This window comes from Epinephelus fuscoguttatus, linkage group LG6 (assembly GCF_011397635.1).
Source record: "Epinephelus fuscoguttatus linkage group LG6, E.fuscoguttatus.final_Chr_v1".
Classification (NCBI taxonomy): Eukaryota; Metazoa; Chordata; class Actinopteri; order Perciformes; family Serranidae; genus Epinephelus; species Epinephelus fuscoguttatus.
The window spans coordinates 45,078,536-45,102,569 of NC_064757.1; the positions used below are offsets into that span (position 1 = coordinate 45,078,536).

The window sequence follows — 24,034 nt, forward strand, 5'->3', positions numbered from 1 at the left end:
AAATCTTTTTTTGTATTTGCGAAATGTGTATTTATTGTGTAAATGTTGTATTTACAGATTACACATTTACACACAGATTGTCGATCTGTTCACACACATAATTATGAAACAAATCTATCTCCATAGATTTAAAACTACATACAAATATTGTTTGCACACAACACTTGAATCACGACAGCTTGTTTTACAGTTGACCAGTTTATGTAAAAACTCATATTTGGCCTTTTTAAAATATATATGTGGAAACTCTTGAAACGTATTCCTCTGTCTGACAATGATGATATAACAAAATGTAGTTTCTCTGTAACGTGTTAACATCATGACAACAGATTATCATCCAGGAGATTAACTGGCACCAATAACTGAATGTTGATGGATCAGTGCTCATTGTCAGTTGAGTCTGTTCAGATCAGATTTACAGCTTGTTGTTTTCACCTTAATTTTAAGTGAGCTCAGATTATGTCCTTTTTACATGCAAGTATTTCAGTCTGATGTGACAATTAAACTGATATCATCAACATGTGCAGCAACTGTATGTTTCCATTTCATGTTTGAGCAGTTAGATGTTAAACCACAGCTCAGTGAGAGAAATTTTCTGAGAGCTAATATGGGGGGGTTGTGTGCATGATTTTCCATTTTGTAAACAATGTTCTCGATTACTTTGATCTTCCACATGAATCTGAAGTGAGTCGAATAATGCCTACTGTTATATCTTAGTTCTGTGGCTCTAACATTTGTTAGATTTATTATACTGAACCTAAAATGATTTGACTCAGCCTGTGAAACACCCAGCGTGTGATAGTTTGCAAATTGCACGGCGCAACTTCCTCCGAAATGGCTGCAGCAACATGTTTCTCACTAACCCAGAGTTCCTGTTTCTACGGTGAGACTGAGACACACTGAAGCAGAAAGCAGAAACAATGTCATATTAAAATGAAGCCCACACAGTACACAGTTAGATTAGCTATTGTCAATATATACTTTTACTGTAAAGGAGCCAGTTATTATTTTAGTGGCCAAACTTTAAATGACATGTTAACCAGGTGTAACATCACATTTTAAAGGAACAAATGTCTGTTTTTCCACATAACAGGGTTTGTATATTATTATTATTATTATTATTATTATTATATCAGAGAACACAAGCATGCTCGTACATGCACACACACTTTGCATATTGTTGACCTGCAACATGTTTTAAAGCAGAACTTTATAATGAAAAGGATCTATACATCCTACTACAATTCCTACACAGTAAATTTATGGTCCTACCCAAGTTGCCAAATTTAATCTTGTTAATATCAGGCCCACATTATTAAGATTTTTGCCCTTTGTTAATTTAAATATTTATTGTGGTTGTTTTACCAAAAACTGTTGGAGAGCTGTAACCCAAACCTATCTGAACTAAAACTGTATTCCGGTGTGTTTATTATTTTTTCACATGATGACTGTGATTTTGACCTGTTACAAAATATGTGGTGACACAGAGCTCTTTGACTTCAGCAGAACTCTTCACAGATCAGAGGACACAGCACAGAAACACTGACACAAGTGAGTACTCACTGTTTGTCTGAGGGTTCCAAAGAACTGAGGTTATTTCATAGTCTTTATTACAGATACATTTGTTTAAAGGTTCAATATTTGATCCAATGTAATGTTTATTTATGTGTTTTGATGTTGTTGATGTTTTTTACGACAGTATGTGATTATTAATTCATCATTTCATCTATAAATCAAACTCCTAAATCATATTCATATTAATATACTTTAAGAATTACTGAACCATCAGTGTCGTTGATGTTTTTAATCTGTACTAATTGATTGCCACTACAGAGCAACATGACAGGGTGAAAGACAGCCCTGATATATCGTCACCTTGGAGAGGAGTTATTTCTACACATGGAGCAATGACAACATGATGATTAGGAGTCTTTGTGTCACCTGATGACTGTCAGTCACATAATGTATGCATGACTGAATAGATGAGCATATCTGTATCTATCTTCACAGTGACGGATGATGTTCAACCTCTGAGGCGCAGCGAAAGCTTGGGATATCTGCCACCTCACAGTGAGTTCAACTGAACTGAGTCAGGACTGATCTGTGTTTTCACCTCATCTAAATTTACAGTGACTCATAGCACAAACTGTGGGATTTGACAAAATGATGAAACATCTAAATTAAAGTTGTAATGCTTAAGATTTCGGGAGACCCGTGGTTACCATGGTAACAGCAAATGCAGTGCAATACGAGTGCTAGAAATCTGGGGACACCTAACAGTGGTTGAGGAGCTACTTTGTACAGTAGAAATACAGCAGAAAGCAGATAGATAAAGATGTCACTCAAAAATCTGCCTTTTTCCATCATGTTATGAGCAACCACCGTCTGGTTTTATGCTTCACATGATCGTCCCATTTTTCCTGACAATTGCAGGACAAAGTAAGAGTAGCTGGAAGTGGTTATAATGATTTCCAACTCCACTGAAACATAATTACCTCCAACTTCTCTTGTTATGTTGCAGAGGAGTTGGAGGTGTGCAGCCTGTTGTCTGCAGCTCTTCCTCCAGCAGCTCAAATTGACTTTTTCTCTGTGGCACCTCCACAATAAAAGGCATCCTGTGGCTCACCAGTTGAACACTTTTAATGGAAAGCAACAGCAGTACAATCTTCTGTTTGCATTAGCTGTAACTTGATTGCATGTTCATGTCTTTTTGACATGTTCACAATAAATAAAATCAAATATCATTGTTTCCTTTCACAGTGTGTGAGCTGAGGGTTGTTCTGCTGGGGAACAGCTGGTCTCAGAGGAGTTCAGTGGGGAACTTCATACTGGAAGAGACTGTGTTCAACACTGAGGAAGAACCAGACTGCTGTCTGAGAGAAAGAGGACAGATAAAGGACAAAGAAATAGTTCTGATCAACACTCCAGATCTGCTGCATCTCAACATCTCTGAAGACAAACTGTCAGAACATGTAGAAAAGTGTGTGAGACTCTCTGATCCTGGACCTCAGGTGTTCCTGCTGGTTCTACAGCCTGAAGACTTCACTGAGGAACACAAACTGAGACTCTGCAGAGTCCTGAAACTCTTCAGTGATCAATCATTTGATCATTCATTGATACTGATATCAACACCCAGAGAGGAGAGTTCAGGTTTCAAAGATGAACCAGACCAGCCCTTAAAAGACATGATCAGAATGTGTAGATACAGATACCTGAAGCAGAAGAACCTTGAACGTCCAGAGCTGTTAACACGACTGGGTCAAACTGCAAAGGAGGAAAATAGAGAGCATGTGAGGAAAGAAACAGGTGGAGAAAGTCAGAGCAGAGAGCCTCTCAGGATGGTGCTGGTTGGGAAGACTGGCAGCGGGAAGAGTTCCAGTGGAAACACCATCTTAGGCAGAGAGGTCTTTGAATCTAAAGCCAGTCAGAAGTCTGTGACCAAGACATGCAAGAAAGCAACAGGAAAGGTTGATGGACGGCCTGTCGTTGTGGTCGACACTCTTGGCTTGTTTGACACCAATGAAATGTCCAAAACTGAAGAAAAACAGAAGCGTAATGAAGCTGAAATTCAGGAGGAGCTTTTGGAGTGCATCACCATGTTGACTCCTGGACCTCATGCCATCTTACTGGTGCTGCAGATCGGTCGTCGCTTCACACCTGAGGAAAAAGACTCTGTGAATACCATCCAGAAGATTTTTGGTGAAAATTCAGAAGATTTCATCATGGTTCTGTTCACCAGAGGAGACGATCTGAACAATCAGTCAATTGAAAGTTACATAGAAGACGACTGTGATGACTCTGTCAAAAACCTGATTAAAGAGTGTGGAGGGAGATACCATGTCTTCAGTAATAAAGATCAGACAAACAGAGCACAAGTCAGAGAGCTGCTGACAAAGATTGAGACCATGGTGAGAAAAAATAAAGGCTGCTGCTACATGGAAAAGGAACTGATAGAAAAACTGTTTCAGAAAGAGAAGGAGGAACTTCAAAGACAACAAGAGCAAGAAATTGAAGAGCTGAACAAAAAAATAAATGCACAGACTTCTGAACTGAATCAGGAGAGAGAGAAGAAAGAAGAAATGGAGAGAGAAATTGAGAGCTTGAGGAAAAAACAGAAAAGTAAAAGAAAATGTACCATCCTATAATAATGCTGGGGACTGCCTGCACTCTCTTGGCCAACATTTAACCAGGTTTCTAACCAGCTTTTTACATGAACATTTGTGAACAACAGGAAGACTTTAAACAGGAGAAGTTTATCCACAACACTCAGAGACCCATCATTACATGCAAAATAATTCAACTCACATAAGAAGCCTCTGAAGTCTGGATCAGCCATTGTGGAGTTCTGACGATTATATTAGCGTAAACTTTCCTTTAAAGCAGAAATATACAAATAAATAAAACATCACAACAAACCACAGCCTCCAAAATATCACTGATCTCAACCAGTAACACTGACACAGTCCAACACATGACACATGTTGCAGGTTAACAACTGGTTTATTTAACACGTTGAATCTTTGCTGTGTTGTCCTGTTGTCTCCAGCAGGTGGAGCGCTAACACTGACACAAGTGAACTCTGTGTAAACGAGTCTGTGTCAGTAAACGTTGGGAAAAAATGTAAAAAGTCAAGATGTGGTTTGTTTTCTGAGAGAGAAGTGTTTTTCTTCTTGTTCCTTTTTAAAGCACGTCAACGATTATAAAGTAATTATAAATATTTTGGAGAAGTTGTGAATATACAGAAACACATCTGACTATGATGTTAAACTTTTCTAAGTTGTGAGAGATAGTTTTATTTTACTTTCACTTTCATCGTTGGGCAGTGATGGCGCAGAAATAATCAGCGGGTGAGTAAACTCTATCAAACTAAACACACACACATAAATTAACTCTGAATGATGCTGATGGATGGAGACTCGTGTTGTTCTAGTAGCAGGAGTGTGTAGAGAGGTGACAGTGATCGCTGAGGGTTGTCAGGTGGGCTCAGGTGATGAGTGGGCCGCTCACAGCCTGGAAGACACCGCGGCAACAACATGATAAAAACACTGAATAAATATCCGTCACATTAAACCTGTGTTAGTTTGACAGTAATGTGCAGCCTGGCAGCAGCTGTTTGGGATCAGCGTGATAAAACTGTTAAACACCGGAAATAAATGACGTGTGTGTGTGTGTGTGTGTGTGTGTGTGTGTGTGTGTGTGCACGTAGCTCTTGTCACGCTATGAGTTTATAGATCTGTTAAAATGAAAGATCCGTCAGTTTTTACTGTAAAGCCATCTGTTCATCTGCAGAGAGGAGGAGGAGGAAATAAAACCATACTGACGACGTCTACGAGGATCTGTTAGGCCTACTCATGGCTGCTGCTCTCAGTAATACTTTAACGATCTTTATTGAATTCAAACAAACACAAAAACAGGGCCATCTCAGATTAACTTAAAAATATCAAGTAATGAAAACAGTGTAAGAGCTCTCACGTCTTCAGCAAGTTTCAGTGACTTCCTGTAGAGTTTTCTTCCTGCCCACGTGACGTGATTTTGCTGAGTAGGACGCAGTGTTTCTCAGAGTCAAGGATCCTTCCTTGGTAGGATGAGTCCTTCCGAGGAACTTCCACTTAGCACTCCATCTCTGCTGTGAATGATTAATGTAAAAACTTTTATGTTTTATCACATGAAGTTATTTTAAAAACCTCGTTATTCGGCAGTGAACACATTAGAAAGGTTCCTGTCAGTATTTTTTTTTCGCTTGTATGATTAAAACTTGTGGAGACATTAATCCAAATAAAAGACGTATTTATCTAATTCCTGCCGAGCGGCACTGGCGCAGTTTTAATTGAAGAGGCCCCGCCTTCACTTCCAGCAAATCGTGTGCAAAGCATTGTGGGGATTTTATACCTGCTGATCATGCATCCTTGGAATTTCTCTGAAAGAAGGACTCAGTCCTTCGTGAAACTCAGAAGGATCCTTGACATTGGAACAGTCATTCGGCAAGTCTGTGACATAGTTTCCTTGAAATTCGGCTGTTTGAGGATCCTTCCTCGACTCTGACAAACACCCATGGTCCTGGATCAACATGCTGGATGGTTCCAGGACCAACATTGCAATCAGCCAATGACAGCCCTCTGACATTACCAGTGTTACTGATAAATAAGTCCTCTGGGAATCATCTGACTGCTGCAGCACTCAGGGACTGTGCATATACGCTTGAACTGAGTGACGTGTCATCAGAGATCTGTCTGTGTATTATACAAGTGTGCTCACACACACTCCTTCACTTGAAGAAGACCATCTGGTTTAAATGTTCTCAATCATGTTCGTATAGAATTTTTAAAAAACCCAAATGAACGTGGAATTAACAAGCAGCGTGTGTGTTTGTGTGTGCTTTTAGTGTTTCAGAGCCAATAATTAAATAATTTCAAATGATTTTATTGATATGCATTAGAGATGCACGATATTGATCATCAAGTCTCTTCTGTAGTGGAGTTAACATCATGCATACTCTTATCATGACGGCCCACCAGCAGATGGAGACTTTTCAGTGTATGTAAGATTCATTCATTGTGCAATATAAGAAAAAGCATGTTTGCTGATTCTTCTAGTTCATTTTACAGCTGGCATGCCAATATCATCGTGCATCCCTAATGTGCATGTGTGTCTTGATCTCTTGCAGGAAAAGGTCGCACTGCTGCCTGTATCTGTCAGAGTTATGGCTTTGGTCACACAGACGCAGGTGTCTGTTTTGTTAATATTTGTGATGGCTTTATTCAGACATGACAGGACTCGTAAGAGCCACAGTGGTGGCTGATGTTCAGCATCCAGATCCTTAAGTTTGTCCTGAATAATAACTGTATTGTCTAAACTGTCCCCCCAACATGGTGCCTTGTCCTGTCTTTTGACTTGCAACAAAATATTAATCAGGATGCCGATAAAATTAGCACAAGTTGAGGATTGTCTGATGTCCCTCCCTGTTGTTTAGAGACGAGCTGAAGGTGCAGTCCTGAGGGGGGTCACCTCTCTTATGCTTTATGATACTCTGAAAACCCCAGAACGCCTCCTCGCCAGGTTAACGACGACAGCTTAGAGACTAGATCGTAATACGTTATCATTTAGGCTTGTTTTATTTAACGTGTCAGTATTTTGTCGTCTTAGCCCGGCGTGACTGGATTAAACTGCTGCTGAAGTCTGTGAAGGTTTCATTTTTGGTGTTTCAGCTGCTGGATGTTTGTCAGAGTGAGAAACAGTTGTAAAACTGCTGCTTTAAAATGAAGGAACGAATGAATGATAGCTGACATGCACATTTTCAAAAGCCTTAAACACATCAGAGAAATAATGTACATGTGATAAATACCTCACAGACAGGCTCTACGCTGCATACCACAAATATGTAAATACACAAATGCTGGGACAAACACATTGACATGGAATACAGCTGTGCTTTGAGGAAGTCAAGTCTCAGTTCATGTTGCAGCCTGATAACATTTAAAGTCTCAATCAATCAATCAATCAATTTTATTTATAAAGCCCAATATCACAAATCACAATTTGCCTCACAGGGCTTTACAGCATACGACATCCCTCTGTCCTTAAGACCCTCACAGCTGATCAGGAAAAACTCCCCAAAAAACCCTTTAACGGGGAAAAAAACGGTAGAAACCTCAGGAAGAGCAACTGAGGAGGGATCCCTCTTCCAGGACGGACAGACGTGCAATAGATGTCGTACAGAACAGATCAGCATAATAAATTAACAGTAATCCACATGACACAGAGAGACAGAGAGAGAGAGAGAGAGAGAGAGAGAGATGCAGGTAATGACAGTATCTTACAACAACATTAATGGAAGTAATAATATTATAGTTATAGTTCTGGTTACTGCGGTACAATATGTTGAAAGTATGTATTAATATCTGGCAGTATACATGTGTGACAATAGTCATATGTGTATAATAACAGTAGAAGTATGACTAATGACTAATGATGGCAGCAGCAGCAGCAGGAGGCATCTGGCAGGACCACGGCAGCAGCACAACCACACACGTCACGCTGTCCAGGCACCGCTGTGATATGAGTTAATCTGAGAGACAGTGGAGCACAAAGGCTCCGGAGAAGAAGCCGAGTTAGTGACATCCAGAATGGCCGAGTTAGCAAGATGCAGTAATAGAATACGAGAGAGAGAGAGAGAGAGAGAGAGAGAGAAGGAGAGAAGGTATCCGGTGTATTATAGGGGGGTCCTCCGGCAGACTAGGCCTAAGTCAGCCTAACTAGGGGCTGGTACAGGGCAAGCCTGAGCCAGCCCTAACTATAAGCTTTATCAAAGAGGAAAGTCTTAAGTCTAGTCTTAAATGTGGAGACGGTGTCTGCCTCCCGGACCGTAACAGGAAGATGATTCCACAGGAGAGGAGCCTGATAGCTGAAGGCTCTGGCTCCTGATCTACTTTTGGAGACTTTAGGGACCACGAGTAACCCTGCGTTCTCAGAGCACAGTGTTCTGGTGGGATAATATGGCACTATGAGCTCTCTAAGATATGACGGAGCTTGACCATTTAGAGCTTTATAAGTTAACAGTAGGATTTTAAATTCAATTCTGGATTTTACAGGGAGCCAGTGCAGAGAAGCTAAAACAGGAGAGATATGATCGCGTTTCTTAGTTCCTGTTAGTACACGTGCTGCTGCATTCTGAATTAGCTGGAGAGTTTTTAAGGACTTACTAGAGCTACCTGATAACAGAGAGTTACAGTAATCCAGCCTTGAGGTAACAAAAGCGTGGACCAATTTTTCTGCATCTTTTCGGGTCAGGATAGGCCTAATTTTCACAATATTACGCAGATGAAAAAATGCAGTCCGTGAGGTTTGCTTTAAATGAGAATTAAAAGACAAATCTTGATCAAATATTACTCCGAGGTTTCTTACGGTAGTGGCAGGGGCCAGAGCAATGCCATCTAGAGAAACTATGTCATCAGATAAAGAGTCTCTGAGTTGTTTGGGGCCAAGAACAATAACTTCAGTTTTGTCTGAATTTAACATCAGGAAATTGGTGCTCATCCAAGTTTTTATGTCTTTAAGGCAATTATGGAGTTTAGTTAATTGAGTACTTTCTTCTGGCTTCATTGATAAATACAACTGAGTATCATCCGCATAACAATGGAAATTTATAGAGTGATTTCTAATGATGTTACCTAAAGGAAGCATATATAGAGTAAACAGGATTGGTCCGAGCACAGAACCTTGCGGAACTCCAAAACAAACTTTAGTACGTAAGGATGGTTCATTGTAAACGTCAACAAATTGAAAACGATCAGATAAATAAGATTTAAACCAGCTCAGTGCAGAACCTTTTAAGCCAATTAAGTGATCCAGTCTCTGCAGTAGAATTTGATGGTCAATTGTGTCAAACGCCGCACTAAGATCTAATAAAACAAGTACAGAGATGAGTCCTTTGTCTGAAGCAATCAGAAGGTCATTTGTAATTTTAACTAGAGCTGTCTCAGTGCTATGATGCACTCTAAATCCTGACTGAAATTCCTCAAATAAATTATTATCCTGGAGAAAATCACACAGCTGGTCTGCGACTACTTTCTCAAGGATCTTTGACATAAAGGGAAGATTAGATATTGGTCTATAGTTGGCTAACACCTCTGGATCCAGGGTGGGCTTTTTTAGCAGAGGTTTAATTACAGCTATCTTAAAAGACTGTGGTACATAGCCTGTTAATAAGGATATATTGATCATATCTAATATATGAGTGTTAACTAAAGGAAAGACCTCCTTAAGTAGCCTAGTTGGGATGGGGTCTAAGAGACACGTTGATGATTTGGATGAAGAAATCAATGCGGTCAATTCTTGAAGAGAAATTGGGGAGAAGCAATCTAAATATATATTAGGTTTTACAGCTGTGTTTGAGGTTAGATAGGTACTATCTGAGGGCAGGAGGTCATGAATTTTGCCTCTAATAGTTAGAATTTTGTCATTAAAAAAGCTCATAAAATCATTACTGCTAAGGGCTAAGGGAATACAAGGCTCAATAGAGCTTTGACTCTCAGTCAGCCTGGCTACAGTGCTGAAAAGAAACCTGGGGTTGTTCTTATTGTCTTCTATTAGAGCTGAGTAATAGTTTGCTCTGGCATTGCGGAGGCCCCCTTATAAGTTTTGAGACTGTCTGTCCAGATTAAACGAGATTCTTCCAGTTTGGTTGTCGCCAATTCCTTTCAAATTTTCGCGATATTTGTTTTAACTTACGGGTTTGACAGTTATACCAAGGAGCAAACTTTCTTTGCTTTTAACTTCTTTTTAAGAGGAGCTACAGAGTCGAGCGTTGTTCGTAGCGAGCCTACGGTGCTATCAACAAAATGATCAATTCGGGAGAGGTTAAAGTCGGCACGGGAAACCTCTGTTACTGAAGGTATTGGTATTGAATTTAACGACGAAGTAATCTTTTCCTTAAATGTTGCGACAGCACTATCTGATAAACATCTAGTATAGTAACTGTTGCTGAGTGGCGTGTAATTGAGTAAAAAGAAATCAAAAGTAATCAGATAATGATCCGATAGCGAGGGATTCTGTGGAAAGACTTTTAGGTTATCAGTTTCAATTCCATACGTCAGAACTAGATCGAGGGTATGGTTAAAACAATGAGTAGGTTCATGTACACCCTGACTGAAGCCAATGGAGTCTAATAATGAGATAAACGTGGTAGCCAGGGAGTCATTATCAACGTCGACATGAATGTTAAAATCGCCTACAATAATAACTTTATCTGATTTAAGAACTAAACTGGATAAAAACTCTGAGAATTCAGATAGAAATTCAGAATACGGGTCTGCCACATATTTGTGTCCAGGACTGTGCAGCAAACACTGGTACTGGGCCTTAAAGTTCAAACAACTTCAGACTTCAGTCATCCTTGTCATACAGTAACATGGTGCTCACTGAGACGAGCACAAGAAGAGAAGCAGCTTCAGGTTTTGAGGGTTTCCTGAACTCTGTCTTTTTTTTTAAACCATGTTGTTCTTTTATGTTGAAGGGGTTTAAAACCGACTGTTGGGCTGCAGCTGAGCTTCTTCTGGTGTTTCCAGCACAGAGACAGCATGGCAGCTGCCACAGCATTTGGTAAGTTAAAAGATTTAAAGCAGAAATATGCATTAACTCATTTGTTCAGAGGTGCTGTGTGTTTTGTTTACCTGAAAGACACTGGATCCTGCTGCAGTGTCCCAGTCTCCCTCTGAGCAGACATAATGTTTCTCCTCATTTCTCGGCTGTAAGACCAAATCTATGTAAATGGTACAGTATACATACAGTATACAGTATAATGAATCTATCTTAACTGTATATACAGATAGTTCCAGTCTGAACCGGTTCAAATGGCCTGTTTGTCACTTTACTTATTCAGATCACCCCAGTAGTGGAAGAAATATTCATATATCTACTTTAAGTAAAAGTAGCAATACTTCTCTGTGGCGAGTAAAGTACAAAAGTATTAGCAGCAAAATGTAGTTAACGTATTAAACTAAAAGTACTTCAAAGTATTATTATAGGTATCATATCATTGCAATATTAATCCTGATGTTTTGTCACATAAGCAGCATTTTTTTTGTTACAGTTGGTGCAGGTACATTTTAACGACTTTAAATGCTGTTGGAAAGCGTGATCAATCCTGTTTTATTGGTAAAATCTTAATCTGTAAGTAACTCCTGCTGTCAGCAGCAGAACGTACAATATTTCCCTCGTGAGTAGAAAAAGTAGCATCATATTTAAATACTCAAGTATAAGTGACCTTAGAAATTGTACTTAAGACTTGAGTGATATATATAAGTAAATGTACTTAGTTACTTTACACTGCTGGACCACCCACATGTGTGTGCTTCATGTTGGGGTTCATTTTGCTTTGAGCAAGGGAAGTCCGACAAAAAGGGCGATTAATGTCTTTGGACTATCTGGTGGAGTATGAGTGAATATCAGATGAAAAAATGAAAAAAAATTGAAAAACACTTGGTAAGTCGTGAGTTAAATGTATGAATTTATATATAAATACACAAATCTGGTATTTGTTCACATCATAGATAGATAAAAGTTTGTATCTTCTTAATAAAGAAGCTGAAGGGTAACATCTATTAACAAGACCAATCATTCTCAGAATTTTTTTTTGGACTAATAGAATCTTATTAAGATAGGTAGAGCATGTAGCGCCCCAAACAGAATTACAATACATAATATAAGGAAAGATTAGACTGTCGTACAAGGTTAAATGAAATGAATGATTGGTCAGTGAACGAACTCTGCTCAAGATACCAATTGATTTCATAGTCTTTTTACATACATGCTCTATATGGAGTTTCCATGTTAACTTCTCATCAACAATGACTCCTTAATATGAGGAACTTGAGTTATTTCCTTGTTGTCTAAGATAATTTTGGTATTTTCTTTTGGGTATTTTTTGTTTTTAGCACAAAAGAGCACAAAATTAGATTTATTTATATTAAGAGAGTTTGTTCATACAAAACCAATTTGAAATAGATGATAATTCCTCATTAGCTTCTCGAAACAGAGTATCAACATTTTTGTGTGATGCAACCAGACATGTGTCATCGGCAAGTAAAAGAGGTAAAAAAAAATGCAAATCATTGATATAAATCAAGAACAAGAGAGATCCAAGGATAGAGCCTTGGGGAACACCACAAAGTATCTTTGCTCTATATGAAGAATGCCCATTTAATGATACGTACTGTTCTCTGTCCTTTAAATAATTAAGCAGCCATTTCAAAGCAACACCTTGAAAACCATATTTGTGTAATTTTGTAATAAGTATATTGTGATTGACTGTGTCAAAAGCCTTTGACAAGTCCAAAAAAAATACCAAGAGGAATTTTTTTTATTATCTAAAGCAGTGAAAATATTATGCACAAGTTGTGTAATAGCCATTTCTGTTGACATTTTTTTCTAAAACCATATTGGTGACAGTATAATATGTTATTCTCATCCACGTGGTTTTTTTTTTTTACTCTTGAATAAACCAATTTCTCAAGAATTTTGGAAAAAAATGGTAAAATGGATATTTTGGATAATTTGTGTATACACTAGCATCGCCAGATTTGAATAGCGTTATAACTTTGACTGATTTAAGATCATTTGGAACAACTCCTGTCCTGATGGATAAAGTTAAAATATGTGTTGTATACTGTAGGTCATGACTTTGATTTGAGAAACAAAATACACTTTGTCTTCAAATTGAAAATAATTTGAATCTCAATATTTATTGCCAGTGTCCGTCATTTTTCTACTGTCAGCACCATAAAGGACTCTGAAACGATAAGCTGACTGAAGTTTGGCTTTCTGAAAAGTTATTTTTCTGTTTTCTTACAGAGGGAAACAAGGAGAGGCCTCTGAGCCACAGCAGCAGCTGTCCGATTCTTCCCCCCTCCAGTGAGTTCAACCGATCTGACTCTGTTTAGGTGTTTTGTGACTTATTCCTCAGCTAGCTGGATCATGACCAAGACTTTGACGCTGTAAAATTAAATCATTTTCAGATACAAATGACTCCTGTCATTATCGACAGCAGTTGAATTAAGATTTCCATGATAAATTCCACCCAGGCTGTGACTTCCAGTAAGTGCAAAATGGCAGTGCATAATTTGAGACAACACTCCCCTGTTGAAATTAGTGCCCCACACAAGAATTGTGCAGTGTATATAGTGTACTACACTGAAGTGTACTAACAGAAGTATGCAAGTTGAGACACTCTATGTCATCAGAAATCATGAACGTGGCGTTCATTTGTGTGGGTTATCTTGCTGAACAAAACATGTAAGTATCATAAATGTTTGTTTAGCACAGACTTTATTTTATAATACAAAATTCAATGGAAATGTCCCATTGGCTTTTTGAGGAGGGAACCAGGGCGACGCTATCTTCCAAGACATCATCTCTGCAGCACTCTTTGGTTTTGTCAGCACTGAGCTGCAGGAAATTATCTGCCATTGATTTTTAATAGAATTCAGGCAGTTATTTAAAATCGTTTAAAACAGAGTTTCAGATAAAGAGGCATAGTGCCAACAGTGGATCCTACCAGAGAGGTAGAAAGGTAATTACTACAGGAATGACTCAGAGATACCCACCGACTGCTTGAGTCTGTCAGTTAGGATACTATGAAGGTGTCAAAAGCTGCACTGAAATGCAACAGTACCAAAACAGAAAGCTCTTCTGGGTCACCATGCATGAAGATCTCTCTTGAAACTCTGAAGAGAGCTGCTTCTAACGAGTGGGACAGACAGAAGCAGGACTGATATTTGTCAAAGTATTTCTGTCAAATACAGTTGGAAGCTGCTTAGCAATCACTTTCAAGACTTTGGCTATTGCTGGACCAGGCAGCTTGGAGATAGGCCTGAAATTTAAGGGTAGAGACTTTTTTTACAACACAGCTCAAAGGTGAGTCCAAGTTGGGTATGACTAACAGCTTTTCTACAGGTCCACCTGTTTGAGTTGTTTCATCACAGTACTGTTAGATTGGTCTTAAATCAAGTCAAGCTCAGGTTTCTAATTCAGTGTTTTTCTTTCCAGTGTCTGAGCTGAGGGTTGTTCTGCTGGGGAACAGCTGGTCTCAGAGGAGTTCAGTGGGGAACTTCATACTGGGAGAGACTAAGTTCAACACTGAGGAAGAACCAGACTGCTGTCTGACAGAAAGAGGACAGATAAAGGACAAAGAAATAGTTCTGATCAACACTCCAGATCTGCTGCATCTCAACATCTCTGAAGACAAACTGTCAGAACATGTAGAAGACTGTGTGAGACTCTCTGATCCTGGACCTCATGTGTTCCTGCTGGTTCTACAGCCTGAAGACTTCACTGAGGAACACAAACTGAGACTCTGCAGAGTCCTGAAACTCTTCAGTGATCAATCATTTGATCATTCATTGATACTGATATCAACACCCAGAGAGGAGAGTTCAGGTTTCAAAGATGAACCAGACCAGCCCTTAAAAGACATGATCAGAATGTGTAGATACAGATACCTGAAGCAGAAGAACCTTGAACATCCAGAGCTGTTAACACGACTGGGTCAAACTGCAAAGGAGAACAATGGAGAGCATGTGAGCTGTGATGTGTTTGAGGACGAGGATGCAGGTCTGATAATGACACCAAGGTCTGAACACATCAGAGCAGCTTTAAACCTGGTCCTGTGTGGGAGGAGAGGAGCAGGGAAGACTTCAGCAGCCAAGGCCATTTTAGGTCAGACAGAGCTTCATTCAGTCTCCAGCTCATCAGAGTGTGTTAAACATCAGGGAGAGGTGTGTGGACGTTGGGTTTCCCTGGTGGAGCTGCCTGCCTTGTATGGAAAACCTCAGGAGGCAGTGATGCAGGAATCATTCAGGTGTATCTCCCTCTGTGATCCTGAGGGCGTCCATGCCTTCATCCTGGTCCTACCTGTGCGTCCCCTCACTGATGAAGACAAGGGAGAGTTAGAGACCATCAGGAACACATTCAGCTCTCGAGTCAATGACTTCACCATGATCCTGTTCACTGTGTACTCAGATCCTACAGCCCCAGGCATCGTGAAGTTCATAAGTAAAAACAATGGCATCCAGGAGCTCTGTCAGAGCTGTGGAGGAAGATATGTTGTTCTCAACATCAAGGACCAGCAGCAGATCCCAGAGCTGTTGGATGCTGTGGAAAAGTTGATGGCTGAAGGATCCACATGCTTCACAAAGGACACGTTCACCAAGGCTCAGCTGGAGAATGTTTCAAGACTTAAAGCTGAACTGCAGGATGTGAAACAGAGAAGTGCGATGGGAGGTGATGATGAAACTCAGAGCAGAGAGTGTCTCAGGATGGTGCTGATTGGGAAGACTGGCAGTGGAAAGAGTGCAACAGCAAATACTATTTTGGGCAAAAAGCATTTCAAACCCAGAATCCCCCCGAAGCCAGCAAACAAGTCTTGTCAGAAAGCTTCAGGAGAGATTGATGGACGGCGTGCTGTTGTGGTTGTCACCCCCAGCTTGTTCAATACAACTGATGTTGAATTTCAACAAGAGATTAAAAAATGCATCAGCATGTTGTCTCCTGGGCCTCACGTGTTCCTACTGGTGCTGCAGCTTGGGAACTTTACACAAGAGGAGAAAGACTCTGTGGAACTGATCAAGAAATATTTCGGCAAGAAATCGGAAGATTTCATCATTGTTATTTTCACAAGAGGAGATGATCTGGAAGATACATCATTTGAGAGTTACATTGAACATTGTGATGACTTTGTAAAAAAACTCCTAAATGACTGTGGAGGAAGATACCAGGTCTTCAATAACAAAGATGACACAAACCGCACACAAGTCAGAGAGCTGATGACCAACATCGAGACCGTTGTGAAGGAAAATGGCGGCTGCTACAACACTGAGATGTTTGAGGACACAGAGGACTCCATTCAAACACAAGTGGAGAGGATTTTGAAAGAGAAGGAAGAAGAGATGAAGAGAAAAAACAAAGACCTCCAGAGAAAACATGAGGAAGATTTGAAATCACTGAAAAGGAAAACCGAAGAACAGCGTCGAGAAATTGACCTGAGAACAAAACAGCTGAAGGACAAAGACGAAAGCATCAACAAGGAGCGTGAGGAGAGGAAGAGAGAACGGGAGGAAGAGGAAAGGAGACGGAAAAAACAAGAAGAAACTCAGCGACAGGATTGGAGAAGAAAACTGGAAGCTTCTGAGAAAATTGTTCAGTCAGAAAGAGAGCAAAGGGAAAATGCCGAGAGGAAGCTGGAGCAGTTTAGAAAAGAGATGAAGAGAGATCGAGATGCCTGGGATAAGGAAAGAAAGGACACCTGGGAACGAATACGTCAGGAGGATAAACAGAACCTGGAGGAGGAGAAAACAGGCTTCAGAAAGCTCCAAGATGAGTACCACCGTAAAAGAAGAAAATGGACATACTCTGTAGTTGGACTGCTGCTGTTACTGTTATTTTGTGTGTGTTATATATTTCTGAGTTAGGCACACACACACACACACACACACACTACTGACAGCGTAGAGACAAGAGAACACACAGAAAGAGTAACTAATAAACAGAGTGGTGAAGTGTGTAGAAATGGGAACTACCCACCACACTACAAACAAATATCACGGCTCCTAGAGTCAGTTTCCTGTGACAGTGATATTAATTAGGACACATACTAACTAAAAATAACTGTTGCCGTTTAAACAGACACTTTCAGTCCTGACTCAGAGTCGTGACTGACACTTGACCAGAAAGCCACTTATTTGCTGTGAGAATAGTCAGAAGATCTGTGACCTGTTTTATAAGGTGCGTGTGTCTGTGCGTGTTTAGCCGAGCTTAGTAGAAAGACTGGAACGAGCTCAAACGAGTCAGAAAACACTGCCAAACTGTGTTTTGCATGAACTGATCAGATTTTGGTGGTCATAGGTCAAAGGTCAAGGTCACTGTGACCTTGTCTGTCTCCTTCTCCCGAACATGATATCTCAAGAACACAGTGCCAGAATTTCTCCAATTTGGCACAAATGTCCACTTGGACTGGAGAGTGAACTGAGTAGATTTTGGTGGTCAAAGGTAAAGGTTGCTGTGACATTGCGTCCATCTCATTTTCGTGAACATGATATCTCAAGACCAACTCAAGGCAATTTCTTCTTTGGCACAAACGTTCACTTGGACTAAACAGTGAACTGATTAGATTTCAGTGATCAAAGGTCAAAGTCACTGTGGCCTTGTTTGTCTTATTCTCATGAATGTGATATCTCGTGAACACCTACAAGGAATTTCTTTAAATTTGACACAAATGTCCACTTGGACTGAAGAATAAAGAATTAATACAGGGTGGTAATTCAAATTTTAGCTACTGAGCTACCAAGTTAGTCACAGTTCACAGTATGTAAAATATCGAAACATCAGACCATGTAGGGCAAGCTCACCTCAGCTTTGTAACATAGCTTTCTATTCTGTGTAGGTAAAGATTTATTCTCACTTAAAGGGTTAATTAAAAACATAATTTACCACAATTTTAAGGTATTTTCAGCAAGATTTTTTTTTAAACTGTTACCTTTAGCCTGTATCTTGAAATAACACTTGTCCTTAAATGTTTTGTACGGCACAAGAAAAATATTTAATGCAAACATAACAGAAATTATCATTAATGTGAATAAAATATAGCGGATAATAAAAAAAAAGTGATCAAAGCAGCACTTTGGTTGTGTCCTGTTCTTTCTGATGGAAAGTGAGGCTGCACAGAGTTCACTAAATGAATGCGTCAGGGTCACGGGGTCACGGGGTCACAGAGCAAGTTCATCATTATGTTGACTTACCTTCCATTTTGATTTGAGTCCATAACTGGTCCCAAGGAGACACTTCCTTCTCCTGACCACCATTTATTTTGCAGAGCATACATTCTTCAGATGGCATTTCCACCATAACATTAACCTATTCTTTCAGTTCTGGGGCCTTTGCTTTCTTCCAGTGTCTTAGAATAACTCAACAGACAGTTATTAGACCAAATGAAAATCTACTGAATTTATGTATTTTTTATTAGTAATGTGATAGACAATATTCATTTATGATAACCTCACACAACACATTAAAACCTAAAATTACGTCAGGCAGACTTTAAGAACTATCTGGTAGATTTTAGTAGAAACTTTGAATCAGAAATTTGATTTAATGATGAATAATCACAACAAACTGTGGGACACAGACATTAAAATGGAAATTAGTTAATAATTAAATTAATGCTAACTGAATACACAAATGTCCCACACATGCACGAGGAGGCGAGGAGACAGTGATGACATTTGAAGTTTTACAAGCAGCATCTATATTTCTGAAATCTGGCGAATGTCTGTGGGTACAGATTCCACATGGGCCTGACTATGATGCTTTATGGAACTATTCCTGTTCTAGATGTTGACCTTTGACCCCCTAAGAAGTAAAAAAAAAAAATGTGATGAATGTGTGTTTGACTTTATTTTTCTGTGTTATTCATTAGTTACGAGGCTGCTGACCTCCCATCACTTACACTGACTTGTGTCACTATGTTGTAACGACAGATCACATCTGACACCTTTACAGTTAAGAAAAAAAGGTTTGAGGTTTAATGTGTACAATTAATTATAAATCTTGACTACATCAAATAAATCTTCATTTTCAAACAGAACATATTTGAGGCTAATAGAGACTCAGAGAGCTGTTGTCCTGTGAAAATAACTAAATGAAATGTTTTCCCTTATCTCAGTATTTAGCTGCGGTCTGATTGTCTCTGAAGCAGCTGCAGAATGTGGACAGTCTGGACTGGCAGCAGGTTCTCACTGATGTTTCTGTATACTGGGCTCACACTGTGCAGCTTTACGTGACAAAAGGTGAGTTTCACTCAAACAAATGCAAAACATTGTGATGGTGATGATGAAGAGGAGGATAAAGACGTGGACAGACCAGTTAGCTGAGGGCGACGGCTTGAAAGACAGTTTTTAAGAAATTTGTAGGCTCTTGTCCCAAAATGAGCAACTAATTTATTATTTTATGAATATATTATTAAATATATATAGTATCAAATATATATTATTATAGGGCCTGTATCCAGTGCCTGAACTCATAAAACATTAAGTTTCCAGTTAATACTCTGCCCCCTGCTGTTAATTAAAGATTATTAAAGAAGCTATGTTATGGAAGATTTTAAAACTCTTTCATGTATGAATTATTACGACCTTAGTCAAGTTTTCCTTAAGTGTTTTATTCCTCTTTAGGCATGGAAAAATAAATGAAGTTAATTTTTTTTAAACATGCATTTTCAAGGTGTTTTTCACATGTCCACTCAGGTGGACAGCATGCGTTTAACTTTTAAACTAAAAGAATATAGACCAATCAAAAAATGATATATATCATGTGAAACTATAAAAATATGTTTACACCTCCTCCTGTTGAGCTGTATCATTTTTTCAATGAACATTTTCTGCACAAATAACAAAATATTGTGAAAGTATTGTAACAAAAACTGTTAATTACCTTCTAATAACACAAATCAAATTATTTATAGCCAAAAGAAGTCACAGAAGATAAAGACGTATTTTCAAGAACAACAAAGTTGCATTAATAGTATTAATTGTAGCTGAAATATAGCCAGCAATGGATGATGCCAAGTTTAGTGGACAGATGATTGATTGCATATCCCTCAGAACATATAATCAATATTTGGAAAATTTAACAACAGTATTATTCTGTAGATATTACTTGATTATTCCAGATTTTATTTATGTGCCTCCTGTTACAGAAGTATCGCCAAGATATTCTTGAGCTGCACAACATTTCGTGCGTGCCTGTGGATATTCTCATTTATCCAGGTCATAGTTATCTCAAGGCAATTGAATCGACTTAGTTTTGTCTTAGAAGACATTTCACCGCTTATCCAAGAGACTTCATCAGTTCATGCTTGTCTGACTAGGCTGGAACTAGTCTGACAAACTGGTGTGGAAAAACCCAGGTATTTAACCTCTGAGGAGGTCTTCACAAGGCCAATGATGTCATTGGTTCGTTAGTGCTCCAATGGTGTGTCAACGTTGAAATTCCTGCTGCAATGGTGGTCGTTGGAGTCGTTAGAGTCACATGAGGCCATTTGTGAACAACTATTGTTTTTAGAGTTTAAGCTGTTAAATCTCCTGGATATAACTCAATAGAGATGTATCAACAGATCTATCTCTATTGAGTGCATGAAAAAAAGTCTTAGATCTTTTATGGAAACCTGTGAAAAATGGGAGCAATAACAAGTGTTGCCATTAAATTTTTGTTCAGTGAATGGATCAAGAACCTAGAATGGTTTAATGAAGTTTCAGGTGAATGCTCTGCCCCCTGCTGTTCAACCTTAGTATTAAAGAACTTCATCTTATATGTCTGAACGTTAAGCAACGTTAAGTCCACTTTATTAGGGGCGTCGGTAGCATAGTGGATAGTGCCGGCACCCCATGTACAGAGGTAATGCCTCGCTGCAGCGGTCACAGGCTCAAGTCCAGCCTGCGTGTCACTTTGTCTCCCCATTTTACACACTGCCCTCTCCATTAAGGGCAAAAGCCTACAAAAAATAATCTTTAAAAAAAAAGTATGAGGCAGACGTTATTCAAAAATATTTTTATTATCAAAAAAAATCCCCCATTAAACCACAATGATTTTATTTACCATTTATTTACGAGTTAATCACAAGTATTTTCTTTAGCTATCGTGTCTAAATTACAATCAGCCAACTGTTCATAGAGAAGTGGAGGATGTAGCCTGTAGTGTCCTTGGAGGACAGCGTGTCCATTTTGACTTTGCTTTGACAAATGAAGTGTGACACCTACCAACGCTTTGCTCATTCTCTTGTTGAGGTCATGACCGAGAAGCTCCTGGGGTGCACGTGTCCATAGTGGCCTCTGGTGAGACGACTGGTGCGAAAGAAGATCAACACTTCTGTGGAGCAGCAGCTACATCAGCAGGGAAGGTTAGCTCTGAACATCCTCGAGGCATGTATCCGGAGGTTACTCTTAAGATGTTTTCACATATAGTCCTTTTTAAGCAAACCAAACTCAGTCCTCTTAAAGTGGACTAAAAAGTGGACCAACAGAAAAGGGACTCTTCTTTTTGTTCACACTGTGGCCTATATATATTTTGTAGTTTATTTTTTACTTTGACGTGTCCCTGCAGAGTGGTTATGAAGCCCCTCGCCCGCTCGCAGTAAAACCTCAGCGTCAAGTCAAAGTCAAGTCAAGTCAAAGTTTATTTATAAAGCACATTTAAAAAACAACCTCAGTTGACCAAAGTGCTTTACAGTTACTGAGATACAATATAAATAATCAAGAACAAATATAGTAATAAATAAAACAGTAAAAGGAAATCAATTTAGAACAAAGTTAGAATAAAAGAGAAAGTAAGAAAGAAAGAGCTGAGAATACTCGCCTATCATGGATTGAACGCCACGGAGAAAAGATGGGTTTTCAGCAGTTTTAAAGTGCTCAACAGACTGTGCAGCTCTAACCTGGAAAGGTAGGCTGTTCCACAGTTTTGGGGCCACCACTGAGAAGGCTCGGTCCCCACGGGTAGAGAGCCTGGACCGAGATACTTCCAGGAGCAACTGGTTTGACGACCTAAGTGCCCTGGTAGTGGTGTGAGGCTGAACAAGCTCTGATAAATAAGATGGTACCAAACAATTTAAACATTTAAAAACAATTAATAAAACTCTGAAATGGATCCTAAAATTAACGGGCAGCCAGTGCAAAGATGCAAGGACAGGACTAATGTGATCACGCTTTTTCTTTCCAGTCAGCAGGCGGGCTGCTGCATTTTGGAGTATCTGTATACGGCGCAGTGCTGACTGGTCGAGACCAACAAACGAAGAATTACAATAGTCTGACCGTGATGTAACAAAGGTATGGATAACTCTCAAAATCATTTCTGGGGAGATATGCCTTTACTGTTGCTAATAGTCTCAACTGGAAAAAGCTTGTTTTGACTATAGAGCTTATTTGTTTGTCAAATCGAAAATCACTGTCTAAAATAAAACTAAGGTTCCTTGTAAAAGGATGACAGTGGGACTTAAGGGTCCCAATGGCACTGTCATAACCATACAAGAGGTTTTGTTGGCCAAATAATTTTATTTATTTATTTATTTTTTTGTTCAAGGAGAGAAAGTTTACTTCCATCCAGGACTGGATGTCATTGAGGCAGTCTAATAAAACCTGGACAGAGGCTTGATCGTTTGTTTTTAACGGCAGATAGATTTGTACATCATCTGCAAAGCAATGAAACGAGACATTGTGCTTTTTAAAAACAGATCCCAAAGGTAGGATGTATATTAAAAAAAGGAGAGGACCCAAAACGGAACCCTGAGGCACCCCACAGCTCAGGGGGGAAGTGGCCAAAGAATACTGGCCCAGCTGGACAGAAAAGCCTCTATCTGAGAGGTAGGATCGAGACAACTTCAGAACAGTACCCCTAATGCCCACACAAGTATTTAAGCGTGACAGGAGAATATTGTGATCAACTGTATCAAAAAGCAGCTGTCAGATCCAGAAGGACCAGGACCGCGGAGTTACCAGAGTCAACTGTTAAAAGGTCATTTAAAGTTCTTAAAAGCACCATTTCTGTGTTATGGCGTAGCTTAAAACCAGACTGGACCTTCTGAGAAATGCCATTTAGATCAATAAAAGACTGCAGCTGTTCATATACCACCTTCTCCAAGACCGTAGACAGAAAAGGAAGTTGGAGATGGGCCTAAAGTTGGATAAGACTGTGGGGTCAAGATTGTGTTTTTTGATGAGGATGGACCACAGCATGTTTAAATGCAGCTGGAACACAGCCAGTCAACAAAGATAAAGTTATCAGATCCATAATACAGGGCCCAGTGATATGGAAAACGTCCCTAAAAAGACGAGGTAGGATGCTGTCAAGAGGACAGTAGGAAGGTCTGAGTTGCTGAACAATATCAGTTAAGCCTTAGAGACTGAGACTGAGTGTTTCTGTGCTGAAGACTGTTGCCGTTTGATGTATTCTACATTCCACAGCTGGAGACGTGCAGTATCTTCTGTGAACTAAACTACTCCTCATCCTACATCCAAGCGTTACAGGCTGATGTGGTTTTGTCTGTTGTTCAAAGCGTCCCAGCGCAACAGCATGTGATCTGGAGGACTTAATACAACAGCAAAGAGCAAAGTGAACCTGGAGCACTTCGTGTTCACTTCAGCGAGATCAGAGTTCTCGTGTTCACGTGTACAAAAAAATGCTGAGTCACTGCTCTGAGATCGTTTAGAGGGGTGAAAAGGACCAAGTGTGAAAACACCCTCAATTTTCTGTGTATAGGTGTAGAGTACTGGGAACTGGTGTTCGGCTTTCTGGTTGCCATTTTGAAAACGTATGCCTTTTTGCCCCTTTGACACATTTTATTGACACAACCTACCCAAGTATACTTACACTGCCCAAAATCAAATCACAAGTTTACCTCAGGTCTTTAAAGTCTATAGAATATATTATATCATCTCCACTGTCTGTGATTATGTGCTTTGATGTAAAGCAGCTGTAGAGATAAGGAAAAAACATT

The 24,034-nt window shown here is 39.5% G+C and overlaps 2 protein-coding genes across 2 annotated transcripts; both read left to right on the plus strand.

Moving 5' to 3' along the window:
• Positions 1-1,982: 1,982 nt before the first annotated feature.
• On the plus strand, positions 1,983-8,192 carry LOC125889696 (GTPase IMAP family member 9-like; the record flags this gene model as incomplete). The annotated part of the gene is made up of 3 exons (XM_049577739.1): positions 1,983-2,070; positions 2,761-4,119; positions 8,167-8,192. Coding segments are annotated over exons 1-3 (1,473 nt in total), but the record flags the coding sequence as incomplete, so codon positions are not given.
• LOC125890736 (GTPase IMAP family member 8-like) lies at positions 4,603-23,988 on the plus strand. Its single transcript, XM_049579518.1, has 5 exons — positions 4,603-4,847; positions 11,012-11,097; positions 13,348-13,407; positions 14,542-19,334; positions 21,330-23,988. Exons 2-4 carry the CDS (start codon positions 11,076-11,078, stop codon positions 16,959-16,961), a joined length of 2,502 nt encoding a protein of 833 aa, XP_049435475.1. The 5' UTR covers positions 4,603-4,847; positions 11,012-11,075; the 3' UTR covers positions 16,962-19,334; positions 21,330-23,988.
• Positions 23,989-24,034: the final 46 nt, after the last annotated feature.